Raw genomic sequence first — 15,650 nt, forward strand, 5'->3', positions numbered from 1 at the left:
CCCTCCCCTTCTATGCTACTTTAAGAAAGGGACAACAGTTCGAATGGACGACAGAATGCGAACAAGCCTTCCAAGACTTTAAGAAGTTCTTAGGACAGCCACCTATCCTATCCTGACCACGAGAAGGAGAACCACTCATATTATATCTCGCAGTAGGAAGCAGGGCAGTAGCGTCAGCACTGGTCAGAAAAGACGAAAACGAACAATAACCCGTCTACTTCATTAGCAAAGCACTACAGGGATCCGAACTGAACTATCAGAAAATAGAAAAATTTGCCTATACTCTCGTTCTAACATCTCGACGACTCCGCCCTTACTTCCGGGCCCACACCATTAAAGTTCGAACTAACCAGCCCTTAAAAGGAATATTGCAGAAAACAGATTTAGCAGGCAGAATTCTACAATGGGCAGTCGAGCTGTCAGAGTTCGACCTCCAATATGAGGCTCGGACGGCCATCAAATCACAATACCTGGCCGACTTTATCGCAGAGTTCACAGATGCCCTGGAAACCCCCATAGAGTGGAATCTCTATGTGGACGGTTCTTCAAATAAAACGGGAAGTGGCGCAGGAGTGATAATAGAAAGCAACCAGGGAACCCAAGTTGAGCTCTCCCTCAAGTTCGGATTCCCGGCTTCAAATAACCAGGCGGAATACGAAGCATTGCTAGCTGGTTTGAAACTGGCTGAAGAGGTGGGAGCTCGAAAACTTAACATTTACAGCGATTCGCAAGTGGTCACATGACAAATAACAGGGAGCTACCAAGCCAAAGATCCCACCATGAAAAAGTATTTGGATAAGACTAAGGAACAGCCCGAACAAATTGGGGAATACAAGATCTGCCACATACCCCGTGAGCAAAATGCCCGAGCTGACGCACTCTCAAAACTAGCCAGCACCAAACCAGGGGGCAACAATAGAAGCCTCATCCAGGAAATGTTACAGAACCCATCAATCTCGGAAGCAGAAAAAGTCCTAACCATAACAGGCCAGGACCAAGGATGGATGATCCCCATAATCAACTACCTCAAAACAGGAATGCTCCCCACAGAAGAAAAGGAAGCAAAGAGGCTAAAAAGGGAGGCACAGTACTACACCATCATAAACAACATCCTATACAAAAGAGGGATCTCGGTACCATTACTAAAATACGTGCCGACCTCCCATACCAGGGAAGTGTTAGAAGAGGTACACGGCGGCATTTGTGGCAATCATCTCGGAGCACGGGCTCTCACCAAAAAGATGCTTCGGGCAGGGTTTTATTAGCCAACCTTACAGAAAGAATCTACGGAATTTGTAAAGACATGTCCACCATGTCAGAAACATGCCAACTTCTACATCGCGCCGCCAGAAGAACTCATCAGCGTGACTTCATCTTGGCCGTTCGCAAAATGGGGACTCGACCTTCTCGGTCCCTTTCCCCAGGGATCAGGGCAAGTTAAATTCCTCATAGTAGGGGTAGATTACTTTACAAAATGGATCGAGGCAGAACCCCTAGCCAATGCCACCGCCCAAAGAAGCCGAAAATTCTTATATAGAAACATTGTCACGAGGTTCGGAGTCCCATATTCAATAACCACAGACAATGGCACCCAATTCACGGACGCAGGCTTCAGAAAATTAGTAGCCGACTTGAATATAAAGCACCAGTACACCTCTGTCGAACATCCACAAGCCAATGGACAGGCCGAAGCCGCCAACAAAGTCATATTGGTAGGGTTAAAATGAAGACTGCAAGATGCAAAGGGAGCCTGGACAGAGGAGCTTCCACAGGTTCTATGGGCATATCGAACGACGCCACATTCTACCACAAAGGAATCCCCTTTCCGATTAGCTTACGGAATGGAGGCAATGATTCCAGTGGAAATTGAAGAAGGATCGCATAGAGTCGTCCATTATAATGAGGGAGCAAACTCCCAACTTCAGAGGGAAGAACTCGACCTACTACCTGAAATCCAGGAAAGAGCTCGGATCAGAGAAGAAGCTCTAAAACGTCGAATGGCTTCCAGATATAATCAAAGGGTAGTACCAAGAAGTTTCACTGAGAACGATCTCATCCTAATCCGAAACGACATTGGAACAACTCGGCCCGGAGAAGGGAAGCTGGCAGCAAACTGGAAAGGACCCTATCGAGTCATAGAAGTACTTGGGAAGGGCTACTACCGACTATCTGAACTCGATGGACGAGAGCTTCCCAGATCATGGCACGCCTGCAACCTAAGAAGGTACTACAGCTAGAAAAGGCAACGGATCTCACTAGTGGATGTGCTCTTTTTCCTGAAAAGGTTTTTTAGTGAGGCACCATGTTGAGATCTAGGTCATGCCCGACTTAAAGGGATAAGAAAATTTTCCACATGAATATATTTGCATTTTTTCTTTCAAAGTTTATTTAGATATTTTACAAAGAATCCAAGACGCATTAATCTGAAGTATTCATCGTCTGATTATAAAGCAACAGGTCGGTAGAAAGTGAAAAACAATTTCACTGCACGACCACGATAAAGATAAATCGTCCGATAAAGGTGAAAACGCGATTCACCCAAAGGACGATCTAAAGATGCCAACCACTTTCTACAAATTGGCGAAGGTGAACACAGAATAATATAAGAAGTTATCGAAAGCAATCCAAAAAAGAACCTGACGAGGTCTTACGGATAGCTAAAATAATAACTTAAAGGCTGGCCGACGCTCACAAGTCGGACCAAGTCAACCCAAGTTATAAGTAAACCCTGGAAAAAGGTCTGGCCAACCCTATTAAAGAGGATTAATTTAACTTAGAAGGGCCTGACATAACAAAGTCAGCCCAAAACAAAAAGTTATACAAGTAGTCCCTGAAAGAGATCTGACAAAGATCCAAGAAAGAGGACTACAAAAAATAACTTAAAGGAGACCGACACAACCAAGTCGGACTCCTACTATTAAAGGTTATACAAGTAGTCCCTGAAAGAGATCTGACAAAGATCCAAGAAAGAGGACTACAAAAAATAACTTAAAGGAGACCGACACAACCAAGTCGGACTCCTACTACTAAAAAGTTATACAAATAGTCCTTGAAAGAGATCTAACAAAGATCCAAGAAAGAGGACTACAAAAAATAACTTAAAGGAGACCGACATAACCAAGTTGGACTCCTATCACTAAAAAGTTATACAAGTAATCCCTAAAAGAGATCTGACAAAGATCCAAGAAAGAGGACTACAAAAAATAACTTAAAGGAGACCGACATAATCAAGTCGGACTCCTACTACAAATAAGTTATAAAAGTAATCCCCGAAAGAGACCTGACAAAGGTCCAAGAAAGAGGATTACAGAAATAACTTAAAGGGGGACCAGCGCAAAAGAACCACCAAGAAACAAGTTGGACCCATAAGTCACAACCTCAAAGGATCCAAGCTACAAACAATAAAACAAAGCAATCAGAGGAAGTCGAGATACAAGATTTCAAACATCAGTAGAAAACTGAAAAGATGCCAAGTCAAAAAACTACCTCTATTACTCCACAAAAGTTATAAGGCCCCAGAAGGCCACCAAAACCTACCGTGAAGGGATAGCGAGCTACCTTTTGTTTTTCAAAATAAAAAGTTGCTAAACAAGCAACTAGGAAATGTCAGCAATTAAATAAAAAGTTTTAAAGCCCACAAACCGGGCCAACTACATATCTAGAAAGAGATCAGCAAACATCAGGAGCCTTCTTGGCAGCATCAGGGCAAGGAGAAGGAGGACGAGTCTGAAGGGGCACAACATCTACGGTTCCATCATCCCGGTTCAGAATCTGGCAATCTGGATCAGATGTAATGGGGGGAACAGAGGAGGTCGACACCTTAAGAGAAGGCAGTGGGGGAGGATCAGTCTCATCATCATCCTGGTCATCAGGGACAATCTTACCATCCCTCACGATATTATCCAGGCTGATGAGAGTCAAGTCGGCATCAGGAGCAACAACCCAGAACTGCTCCATCAGGTTCTCGGAGGCAGCAGTTACGCTACCCACAAGGTGACCCTGAAGCTCACCATAATTAACCCGAGCAATTTCCAAATCCTCCCGAAGATGCATCAATTCCCTATAAGCCGAGACATAGCTATCCTTATGTTTCAATGCCATGTCCTCGGCCAGCTTCAAAGAAGCAGCCAAGGCAATAGAACTAGCCTTCTCACCCTCCAGCTCCTTCTCCACCTTCGCCAACTTCACCTTCAACTCCTCCTTCAGACCCTTGATTCGATCAAATTCCGACTTGGCCTCTTCCATGAAGGATTTTGTGGCATGAATCGGAATCCCCTAAACTGTTCGGAATATAGCCGCACCCATATGAGCCATCTTCACGCTACTTTTGGTGATAAAATCCAGATGCTGAAGAAGAGAAACGTCGTCCATAGAAAGCCCACCATAGGGGGCAATTTGCTGGTCAACAAACTCGATAGCATCAAAATCTGGGACATCCAGGTTGAAGGGCTCGGACGTTTTTTGCTTCTTACTAGGAGGGGCACCAGGAGCTGCAGCAGAAGATTATGGAGGATCGACCAGACGAACCCGAGGAATGGGAATTACTTTCCTCGGCCCGGGAGAACTAGGTATAGGAGGTTTAACTGGAACCTGGGAAGATCCCTCTCCAGCCGCCTTGGCCGAAATGTTTAAAGCAGCAGTTGCCTTCTTCGCCTTCTTGAAGGCCTTCATAGAATCATTATTCTTCGACATCTCTGAAGAACACAAAATCAACCACAAAAGACAAAGTTACAACATAGAAGAAGAAAAAGCTCGGAAAGCAAGTATAAAAATAAAGCAGATAGTACCCAAAGCAGCCTGAACCAAAGATGGATCACTCAAAAATCTCTTCGTATCCAGATGAGGAGGCTTCCCCCACAAATCTTCAAGAACAACTACAAAGGCCCGCTCAACCTCACTAAGCATTTCCCATGTGTAACGTGGCACTCTTACATTCTTTTGCCACTCTAGAGGAAAAGCAGGCTCGTCACTTTCATCAAGAAAAAAGGGGCGGGCCCCCTCAACAGCTCGAACTTTAAAGAAGTAGTTCTTGAAGTCCTTAAAGGACTCATCATACATCGCAAACACTTTATGGCCCTGGACGGACCGGAAAGAAACCTAAGAAGCTTTCTTTTTTGAAGAACCGCCAGGCTTGGCAGAAACAAACAAGTAAAGAAAAAGAGTCTGGGAAGGTGTTACATCTAGTTCACGACAGAGAAGTTAGAAAATTTTAATAAAACCCCAGGAATTCGGGTGAAGCTGTGATGGAGCAATGTTACACGACCACAACAGGTCGGTTTCAAAAGCAGTAAAAGGAAAAGAAACGTTCAACTGACTAAAAAAGTATTCGTAAGCATAAAAGAAGGGATGCTCTCCCACAACAGAAGTCGGAAAGCAAACTCTCTCGTCAGAATCAGAGGCAACAAGCTCGTAATCCTCCTCACGGGCATTGTTACCACAAACCTATGGTGCTTTCTCGGTTCTGTGCAAAACTCAGCATCTACAACAGAAATACACAACAAAACAAGGGAGTCCAGCCAATCGGACATCCCCTCGGGAACTCTGGACGATATCTCTACAACGTAATTTCGGAAAGACATGAGGTCAACTAAATCCTATAAAAAGAAGAGAAGAATGGATTACTTAAAAACATCCCGGATGAGGAGCAAAACATCTCGACAAACAGAAAGGGAAAACCCCAAGACTCAAGATAAGAAAGTCTAGGAGCATCCCTTGAAGGCAGTAAACAGGCAAGGTTTTCAAGTTGTTTCTACAGCCTACATCCCGGCACTCATCAAAAAGAAAATAAAATCCCGAAAGAAACAAAAGAAGAGATTCGCACCAAAAAAGGAGAAAAATCCAGAGCATGCAACAAGTCAAACATGACAAAAATAGAAAGATCCAAACTTTCTCCAAAAGGAAGATCAAAAGGAAAAGTCCATCGCAAAGTCAAAAATAAACAAGGAAACACGAAATGGGACTAACCTGGAGACAAAAGAAGCTTCGAGGAAAAGAATGGAAGCGCAGAAACAAAGGCTGCCCAGAAAATCGCCAAGTGACGCCGCAACGCAAGAAAGCAGAAGTGCAAACGAAAGACAGAGAGCAGATGAGAGAAACAGAAAACAAGAGAGTAAAGGGAGAAGTTACAAAGAAGAAGTGAAGAAGAAAAACCGTTTTTGATCGAGAAAATTCAAAATAAAGCCAAGAGAGAATGGGGGCAATTAATGCCAATTAAATGCGGATGTTAAAACCGCTTGCATTCCCAAAAAAGCGCTAATACAAAAGCGCGCGCTTTTAGAGGAAAACGTTATACATTCAAAAAAGACTCTACAAAGAAAGGAATCGACAAAATGCTTGAGTTCGACTTCACTGAAGAAGGACCAAAGTCAAGGACTCAACCTCCAAAGGAAGAACCGATCTCAAGCAGGGGCACTATTCATATCCTGGGTCGAGCTATCCGACCCGGGATGATTGGAGATAAAGTGACCGACCTCTTCAGGTCAGACTATCCGATCTCTTCTTAAAAGAGCTCGGCCAAATTGACAGAGGAGCCTAGTAAAGGGCCCAAATAGAGGAGCACGACCTAAATCCTAAGGCGGCCTGAGCCTATAGAGATAAATGCGGTTCCGTTGAAAGATACGCTGACCTCAACTCAAAGCTAAAGATAAAGATAAGATAACTAACTTATCTTATCCAAAGGTCACATCTCACCATTATAAATACAATGGAGCACCCAAGTATAACTCATACTCTGATTCTACTCAATACCTGCTTAATACCCTTGCTAACTTAAGCATCGGAGTCCCTTGCAGGTATCCCCCACCCTCCGGGGACAAAGGAATCAGCACCACCACCAAGTCCAACAAGTCAGACACAACAGCTCTGGCCGTCTCCCACCGGCCGGACACGTTAGCACCGACCAGTACAGAAGATCTCATCCGAGATTGACCTCCAGTTTCAGGTAACCCTCGAAACACATACCTTTATAGGTGAAGTAAGATAGGTCAGTTACATTCTTGTTGATTATCTGAATTGATGAGCAGTTATTAGGATTAATAAGTAATAAATACCTGGTCAGACAGTTTTATTCCAAGATGTAGTCCGCTGAGTCTGATTGTAACGTATAACGTCGAGTTATAACGTAACTGCTGAATTATGGTGTGTAATGTCGAGTTATGACATAGGATTTGTAATGACCGTATCAATTACCAAAGTGTATTTTCTAATGACCAATAACATACTTTACTATATTTTTAAAGAATTTAATTTTGATCTATTGTGTAAAGTAGTTTTACACGAGCATCCAATTACATAACATCACATTAGTATAATTACTTTTTACATTGACCACGTAAATGATCATCCAAAAGAACGGATACGATTGCACTACTGTGTAAAATACTTTGCCTGTCAGTGCATCAAAATTAAACTAATTTTTAAAACTGTGATGTTAAGTATATAAGCACTTTTGACGAATAAATGATCAAACTCATTCTTGAAAGATTATTCGCTTTTCAAATTGGTCTCTCTAAAAGATTTTTTTAATCAAATTCATCCTTAAAAATTGTTAATTTAGTCACATTAGTCTTTTCGTCATTTTCGTTGCTAACGACATCAAAATTTGTTAATATGATGTTAAATGATACCACATTGACCACAGCATATACTTGACAGTCCTAATTAGTTGCTAACATAATAAGTTTATAAAATTATATCAAATTAATCCTAATTTGAGGAGAACCTTGAGGTATTGAAATCAATCAATTTAGGATTGATTTTATCTAATTTCATAAACTTATATTAAAAATCAATTAGGATTGCTAAATATGTGTTATGGTGTTACTTGCAGTTAATATCAGCAAATTTTGTCCTCATCAACAATGAAAATGATGGAATGATTAATATGACTAACTTAAAATTTTTGAATAATGTTTTATAAAAAAAAAATTGTGGACCAATTTAGAGAATAGATAATTTTTAGGGATAAATTTGACAATTTACTCTACTTTTAACAATCAAATTCAACAACAAAAAATCGCTTCTTTTTTTTATTGGCTATTTTTTTAATTTTATTTCTTCTTCTTTTACTCTTTTTTTTTTATGTTGGTGCGTATTTTTTATTTTTTTATTTGTTTGAGTTTTTTTAAGAAGATGAAATAAGAAGAAGGCGCACAAAGAAGACAATAATAAAAATGTGAGGGATTTTGAGAAAAAAATGTAACAGAAAAAAATTAAAGTATTCATAATAAAAACAATAAATTTTAAAAAGATTAATAATTTTTAATTATAAAAAGTTATTTATATATTTATTTATATTTTAACACATTCCAACAAAACCTAATTACTAACAAATTTAGGTTTTAAAATAGCATGAACCAAACTTATTTTATGATAGGCCAGATAAATATTAGATCAAATGTAGACCAAATGGTAAGCTTTAATAAGTTGGTTAGATTGAATAAGTATTTTGAAATTTAAAAAAAATAAAATTTTTATTAATTATAAAGAATTAACAATAAAAATTTATTAAAATTTATTCTAAATATTAAAATTAAATATTGAAAATATTTTTAAAATTTTTTTAAAATAATATGAAAATTTACTCAATCAATTTTAAATTATCAATAATTATATTATGTTTACATGAAAATTAGCTATTAAATCAATTATTCCTATAAATTATATTTTTAAAATACATACACATGAAGAAACTAAATAATATATATTTATATATAAATACATAATAATTAATTTAGTGATTAATATTTTCATGTTTGAATTTTAAATACTTTTTCTCTTATTGATATAACCGTTATGAGTTATAGCTCGGCAGGCCCATTCGTAACCGATGTATTAACGTCACCGATTTTATGGCGTTAAATGATTTTGGTCGGTTACAACAAAATAATCAATTCAGGAGAAAACGGCCGATTATCGTCTCCGAGTTATAAAAGAGAACAAGCCGAGTTGAAAAGGTAGATCATTGTTCCAAACTAAAAAACTCTCCTTATAATTCTCATTAACTGACTTGAGCGTCAGAGTGCTTTTTGCAGGTGCTCCCCCTCTTGTTTCACTTGGTGGTCGGGACATATCGTGGTTCACTTACAAGGTCGTGCAACCCCTTCTTAGGAACGAGATATAGCTCGGCCACAACCAGGCAGGAACATTTGGCGCCCACCGTGGGGCCGAGGGTTTAGAAAATTTCCCTTGCAAGTCCCAAATACCCTAACGCCTGTGAATGGATGATGCACCTCCCCGCACTCCGTCCGAGCTACTTCGGATGGTAACCGAGCTTCAGCAGGCAAATCAATGTATGGCGGAGGAGAATTAAAGAATGCAGCAACAAATTCAGCAAATAGCCAACGCCCGACTTGAGCACAACGACAACCGTCATGGAGGAAACCCCAATGACAAGCATCAGTCTCAGCCGACGCATGTATCGGAGACCCCTCAGGATGATGATGGAAAGGATCCTAAAAACAATGAAGCCTCGCCGAAAGACGAGGAAGAAGAGCCTGACAACTCGGCAGGGCCTTTCACGGCTGATATCATGAATTTTCAACTGCCTCGACAATTTACATTGCCAACGACTTTGACTCCGTATGACGGCTTAGGAGACCCAAAGCAACATATCAAAAAATTTCGATCTATCATGATCGTTAATGGTGCATCCGACCCTATTCTATGCCATTGTTTTCCTTCCTTTTTGGATGGTCCTGCACTTGACTGGTTTTCCTCTTTGCCTGCAGATTCAATTTCACACTTCCAGGAGTTAGCAAAGCAATTTGAAGACCATTTTGCAGCATCAGCAATATACTTGCATGATTCCGACTACCTGACGACCGTAAAGCAAGGTCCTCAGGAAAGTCTGAAGGACTACATTACCCGTTTTACAAAGATAGCAATGCGCATTCCCGATCTTCATCCCGAGGTACATCTTCATGCAATCAAAAGCGGCCTTCGACCAGGAAAATTTCAAGAAGCCATCGCAGTGGCCAAGCCCAAGACTTTGGCCGAGTTTCGAGAAAAGGCAAAAGGACAAATAGACATCGAAGAGCTTCGCCAAGCTCACAAAGCGGAAAGGTCGACAGCCATTAAAGAAGACGATAAGCCTCGGGACAATAAGAAGACTTTCAGACCGACTCCTCGCTATGAGACGTACACTCAGTTTAACGCGAAGAGAGATGATATTATCAAAGAAATTTTGAATTCCAAGTTGATTAAACCTCCTCGTAAAGCTGGCAGTTATCCCGAGCCGAAGAATATAGACAAATCAAAGTATTGCACATTCCATCAGAAGTATGGTCACACAACCGACGAATGTGTGATCGCTAAAGACCTTTTGGAGCGTTTAGCAAGACAAGGACATCTTGATAAAGTTATCTCAGGTCATATGCAGAAAAGATCCGTTCCCACTTCAGATACACTGCCTGTAGGACCATCATCATCATCAAAAGACAAAGATAAGGCTCCTGCTCAACCTAGGGGCATAATCAATTGCATCTCGGGCGGTTATGCCGGAGGTGGACAAACAAGTTCGGCAAGAAAATGGACATACAGGGCCATGTTGGCACTGGGAGATACCACCAACAATCCTCAGCCAGTGCAGGACATTCCGGAAATGACATTCTGCACAACCGACTTTAATTGCAAAGATACCAACTTGGATGACCCTGTTGTCATCTCTCTTCAGTTGGGCGACTTAATAGTTCGGAAAGTGCTGCTGGACCCAGGCAGCAGCGCTGATGTTTTATTTTTTACTACATTTGAAAAAATGAAATTAAGTACTAATATTTTGCAGCCATCTGTAGGTGACTTGGTCGGATTTTCTGGGGAACGCGTTCCAGTGATCGGTTCAGTGTGGTTACAAACCACACTCGGTGAGCAACCTCTATCTAAAACACATCATATCCAGTATCTTGTTGTTGACTGTTTTAGTCCCTATAACCTTATCTTAGGAAGACCTTTTTTAAATAGGTTTGCTGCAATTGTATCCACTGTTCATCTCTGTGTCAAGTTTCCTGTGCAGGACAATATTGTGGCTACAGTCCATGGTGACTTGCAAGAAGCTCGGTATTGTTACAATACAAGCCTAAAACCTATCAAAAGGAGTTGCGAGCGACATATAAACTCTATCAATGCCGAACAACCAATACTAGCCGAGCTTGACCCTAGAGCCGACTTTCAAGATCGCCCTCTGCCAAATGAAGAACTAACAAAGCTTATGTTAACTGATGACCCAATGAAATTCACTTTTATAGGAACCTTCGTAAAAGACAAAGAAAGGGAGAAGCTCATCCGTCTTTTGCAGGAGAACGCCGATCTATTTGCTTGGACATTCGGAGACATGCCAGGCATTGATCCATCTGTTATTACTCATAAACTGGCAATAAGCCCGGCAGCCCGACCAATATCTCAGAAAAAGAGAAATCTCGGAACTGAGAAAAGACTCGCATCCATGACTGAAGCCAAGAAGCTCATCAATGCAAATTTCATCCGAGAAATCAGATTTACAACTTGGCTGGCCAACGTCGTCATGGTAAAGAAAAATAATGGTAAATGGCGCATGTGCGTCGACTTTACTGATTTAAATAAAGCATGTCCTAAAGACGCATACCCTCTGCCTTCTATTGATACTTTAGTAGATAACTCTTGTGGTTATGGCACCTTGAGTTTCATGGATGCATACTCTGGTTATAACCAGATCCTTATGCACCCATCAGACCAAGACAAAACGGCCTTTATTACTGAATATGGTAATTATTGCTATAATGTCATGCCTTTTGGATTAAAGAATGCAGGTGCAACATACCAGAGGCTGATGAACAAGGTCTTCGAGCAACAGATAGGTCGGAATATTGAGGTGTATATCGATGATATGGTCGCCAAGACAAAGGTTGGCCACTCCCATACTGAAGACCTTGCTGAAATATTTGGCCAAATCCGAGCTTACAAAATGAGGCTCAATCCAGAAAAATGTGCCTTTGGTGTTTTGGGAGGAAAATTCCTCGGCTTCATACTCACTAGCCGAGGAATTGAAGCAAATCCTGAGAAATGTCAGGCAATCCTTGATATGAATAGTCCCACAAACATTAAAGAGGTTCAGCGATTAACAGGGAGGTTGGCAGCACTATCCAGATTTCTGCCATGCTTGGCGGCCAAGTCCTTCAGCTTTTTCCGATGTTTACGGAAAAATACAACTTTCCAATGGGATGAAAACTGTGAAATAGCATTTAAAAGTTTAAAGCAATTTCTTTCTAAACCACCTGTTTTGCAAAAACCTAACATCGGTGAACCTTTATATTTGTATTTGTCGGTTACTGATATAGCGGTTAGCTCTGTTCTTGTTGCAGAAAAAGAGAGAACGCAACAGCCAGTTTATTTTGTAAGCAAATCATTGCAGAATGCCGAGCTTCGCTATCTGAGGTTAGAAAAGCTCGCCTACGCACTTGTTTTTTCTGCAAGACGGCTCCGCCCCTACTTTCAAAGCCATACAATTTATGTCAAAACTTCTCAACCCTTACGCCAAGTACTCGCCAAGCCCGAGCTTGTGGGGATATTGATCAAGTGGTCCATTGAACTTTCCGAATTTGATATTCAATACCAACCTAGAGGATCCGTCAAATCACAATATCTAGCCGACTTTGTCGTCGAGTTCACGGGACCAAGTCCGGACATAGAGGATGCGAGTTGGGTATTATTTGTTGATGGGGCTTCTAACCCCCATGGATCTGGAGCAGGGATACTTTTGGAAAATGCTGAAGGAGTTGTTATTGAACATTCTCTGCGATTTTCATTCAAAGCTAGCAATAATCAAGCCGAGTATGAAACTCTACTCGCCAGGCTCAGGTTAGCAATAGAACTACATGTTGTTAATTTACAAGTTTATTGTGATTCCCTGTTAGTTGTTCAACAAGTAAATCAGAGTTTTCAAACCAAAGATCCAGTTTTATCAAAATATGTACTCATTGTCAAAAACCTCATGGATCGTTTTTCAAAAATTAAAATTCATCATATAGCAAGAGATCAAAATCATAGGGCCGATATATTATCTAAGCTAGCTTCCACTCAATCACACACTGCCTCACTACTACAATCCACTCTTCATGAGCCGAGTATAAATACCATTAGCATTTTTCATATAGACAACAAAGCTAGTTGGCAAAAGCCATACATTCAGTACCTTAAAAGCGGAGAGCTCCCACAAGAGATACAAGATGTAAAAAAATTCAAACGACAGGCGTCTTTCTTTACACTACTAAATAACCAATTGTATAGGCGAGGTTACTCTCGACCATTATTGAAATGCTTAGACAGGACAGAGGCCGACCTAGCCTTAGCCGAGGTTCATGAAGGCATTTGTGGAATACATTCAGGAGCCAGAAGCCTAGCACAAAAGATTCTTCGTGCTGGTTTTTATTGGCCGACCATATGGGAGGACAGTCGGCAAAAGGTCCGAACCTGCGACCACTGCCAAAAACATGCCCCGGATCATTAACATCCCCGCCGAGGATTTACATCAGTCATCGGTAAGCTGGCCATTTAATCATTGGGGAATAGATATCCTGGGACCTTTTCCCACAGCCCCAAGACAGGTAAAATATTTGGTTGTCGCAATTGATTACTTTTCTAAATGGATTGAAGCTCAACCTCTAGCTAGAATTACATCAGTTCAAATGATATCATTTGTCTGGCAAAAGATAATTTGCAGATTTGGTATACCTCGTCACATCATAACTGATAATGGTCGCCAGTTTACCGACCATAATTTTAAGACTTTTTTACAGAATTTAAAGATTAAGCAGCATTTCTCCTCGGTGGAGCATCCTCAATCCAACGGCTTAGCCGAGGCTGCAAACAAGGTCATCCTTCAGGCTTTAAGGAATAAGCTCGATGACGCTAAAGGACTATGGGCTGAGCTTGTCCCAAAGATCTTATGGGGTTATAATACCTCACCACACTCGACGACTAAAGAAACACCATTTCGTCTGGTATATGGATCGGAAGCGATGATACCAGTTGAGATATCACAAAGCTCCTTCAGAGCACAAGCAGAAGATCATGCACATGCTCGGCGAGCCGAGCTTGATTTAGTTGAGGAGGTACGAGCCATAGCGGCCGTTCGTCATAAAGCCTTACAGCAGCGAGTAGGCCAACGCCATAATAAAAGGGTGAGACCGAGATCTTTTCATGTCGGAGACCTGGTATTGAGAAAAACTGAGGATGCGCGGAGACCGCCTACTCACGGAAAACTTGCAGCGACATGGGAAGGCCCCTACCGAATTCATCAGGTGCTCGGCAGAGGAGCATACCGATTGGAGCAATTAGATGGTACAATATTACCTAGCACTTGGAATATTAATTCCTTGAAACAATACTATAGTTAACACTACAGCATGCTGGTACTCTTTTTCCTACCTTGAGATTTTTCCTAAAGTTAGGTTTTGCTCAAGGAGGTTTTAACGAGGCTAGCTTCCTCAATTCAATTTGTAAAGGTGCTGCATACCAATGAGTTATTTTTTGTTAATATATTCTATACTAACACGAACTTCTTAAAGATTATTGTCTATGGCAGTAAATTATTCCTGTTTAAACTTGAAGCCGCACCAATAATACGTGCGCAATCCGAACTGATGACTCCTTATCAGTAATCAGACCCTAAATATAGGGATATGCAAAGGATAAGACAAAATATATCCTAAATTTATCAGAAACACATCAGTTACAAAACAAACGCTGATTTTAACAGCTCTCAAAAGGGACCCCACAATGCCCTACTCAAAATAAAACAGAAGTTTTTCATACTACTTAGTCATTACAAAGATAAAAAAGATCCAGCATACAACCGCGCATTATCAATCAGCCAAGTTATCACCCCTTTCCTCTGGAACCTCTTCATCATCGACCAAGTGCACATCCCGAACGATCTTACTCGGGTCCATAGCTGCAAAATCTCCTTTAGGGCAAAGAAACTTTGCTTGGATAAGGGCGCGTTCAAAGCCCTCGGCAAAAGCATCAAGGATCTCAGCTTCACGATTAGTTTCCATCCGTTTCAACTTTAGGTTCATTTCAACAAATTGCTCGCCCATATTGGCAATCTCATTCTCCTTCTCTTTCAGTAACTCTGCACCTTTCTCACACTTCTCCTTTTCAAGTTTTAGTTTTTCTTTTGCATCAGAAACCTCCTTTTTCAATTTTGTCAAAGAAGCCTCTTTGGATTCCAACTGCTCTTTCAGCTCGGCACTTACCACCGAACTCTGCAAAACCTTTCTATGTCTTTTTTCTTGGCTTCGGCCTATGCTAGCCAACCGAAAACCCAGAACCTACAACTCAAACATAATGTTCATCTTGCAGTCATTATTACGATAAAAAAAAAGCTAAGCTAACCTGCATGAACTGATCTACACCAACATCCCTAACCTCCTTAATACGAGAAATATCCGAAGCAGATTGAACGACTTCATCAGCAACTACATTAAAGGGAAATTTTTTGTCCCAGACTGATGATCCATCACCCTCTTCTTCAAAAAAGTGCAGTTTCTCTTGCTTGACCGTAAAATTCGCTAACTCATTAAGCTGAATCATGTTGTCCCCTTCGCCTACATTGATTAAATCAGCCTTCCTCTTCTTGAAAACAATACCCTTCTTCTTTGGCAAGGGCTGATTGACTT

At 40.9% G+C, this 15,650-nt stretch overlaps 1 protein-coding gene across 1 annotated transcript; it reads left to right on the top strand.

Annotated features, from left to right (window-relative positions):
• The first annotated feature begins 9,313 nt into the window (after positions 1 to 9,313).
• Positions 9,314 to 14,366, top strand: LOC140183078 (uncharacterized). The gene is made up of 3 exons (XM_072231091.1): positions 9,314 to 11,752; positions 11,795 to 12,828; positions 13,691 to 14,366. Exons 1-3 carry the CDS (start codon positions 9,314 to 9,316, stop codon positions 14,364 to 14,366), a joined length of 4,149 nt encoding a protein of 1,382 aa, XP_072087192.1.
• Positions 14,367 to 15,650: the final 1,284 nt, after the last annotated feature.

This window comes from Arachis hypogaea, chromosome 3, assembly GCF_003086295.3.
Source record: "Arachis hypogaea cultivar Tifrunner chromosome 3, arahy.Tifrunner.gnm2.J5K5, whole genome shotgun sequence".
In the NCBI taxonomy this organism is placed as follows: Eukaryota; Viridiplantae; Streptophyta; class Magnoliopsida; order Fabales; family Fabaceae; genus Arachis; species Arachis hypogaea.

What these genes read in the sequence shown, in the direction of transcription:
- LOC140183078 (XM_072231091.1), top strand. Translation starts at nt 9,314, where the DNA reads ATGCAGCAACAAATTCAGCAAATAGCCAACGCCCGACTTGAGCACAAC. An exon ending in ATGGTAATTATTGCTATAAT is followed by an intron (nt 11,753 to 11,794) that starts GTCATGCCTTTT and finishes GCAACATACCAG; the next exon opens with AGGCTGATGAACAAGGTCTT. An exon ending in ACTCTACTCGCCAGGCTCAG is followed by an intron (nt 12,829 to 13,690) that starts GTTAGCAATAGA and finishes GATAATTTGCAG; the next exon opens with ATTTGGTATACCTCGTCACA.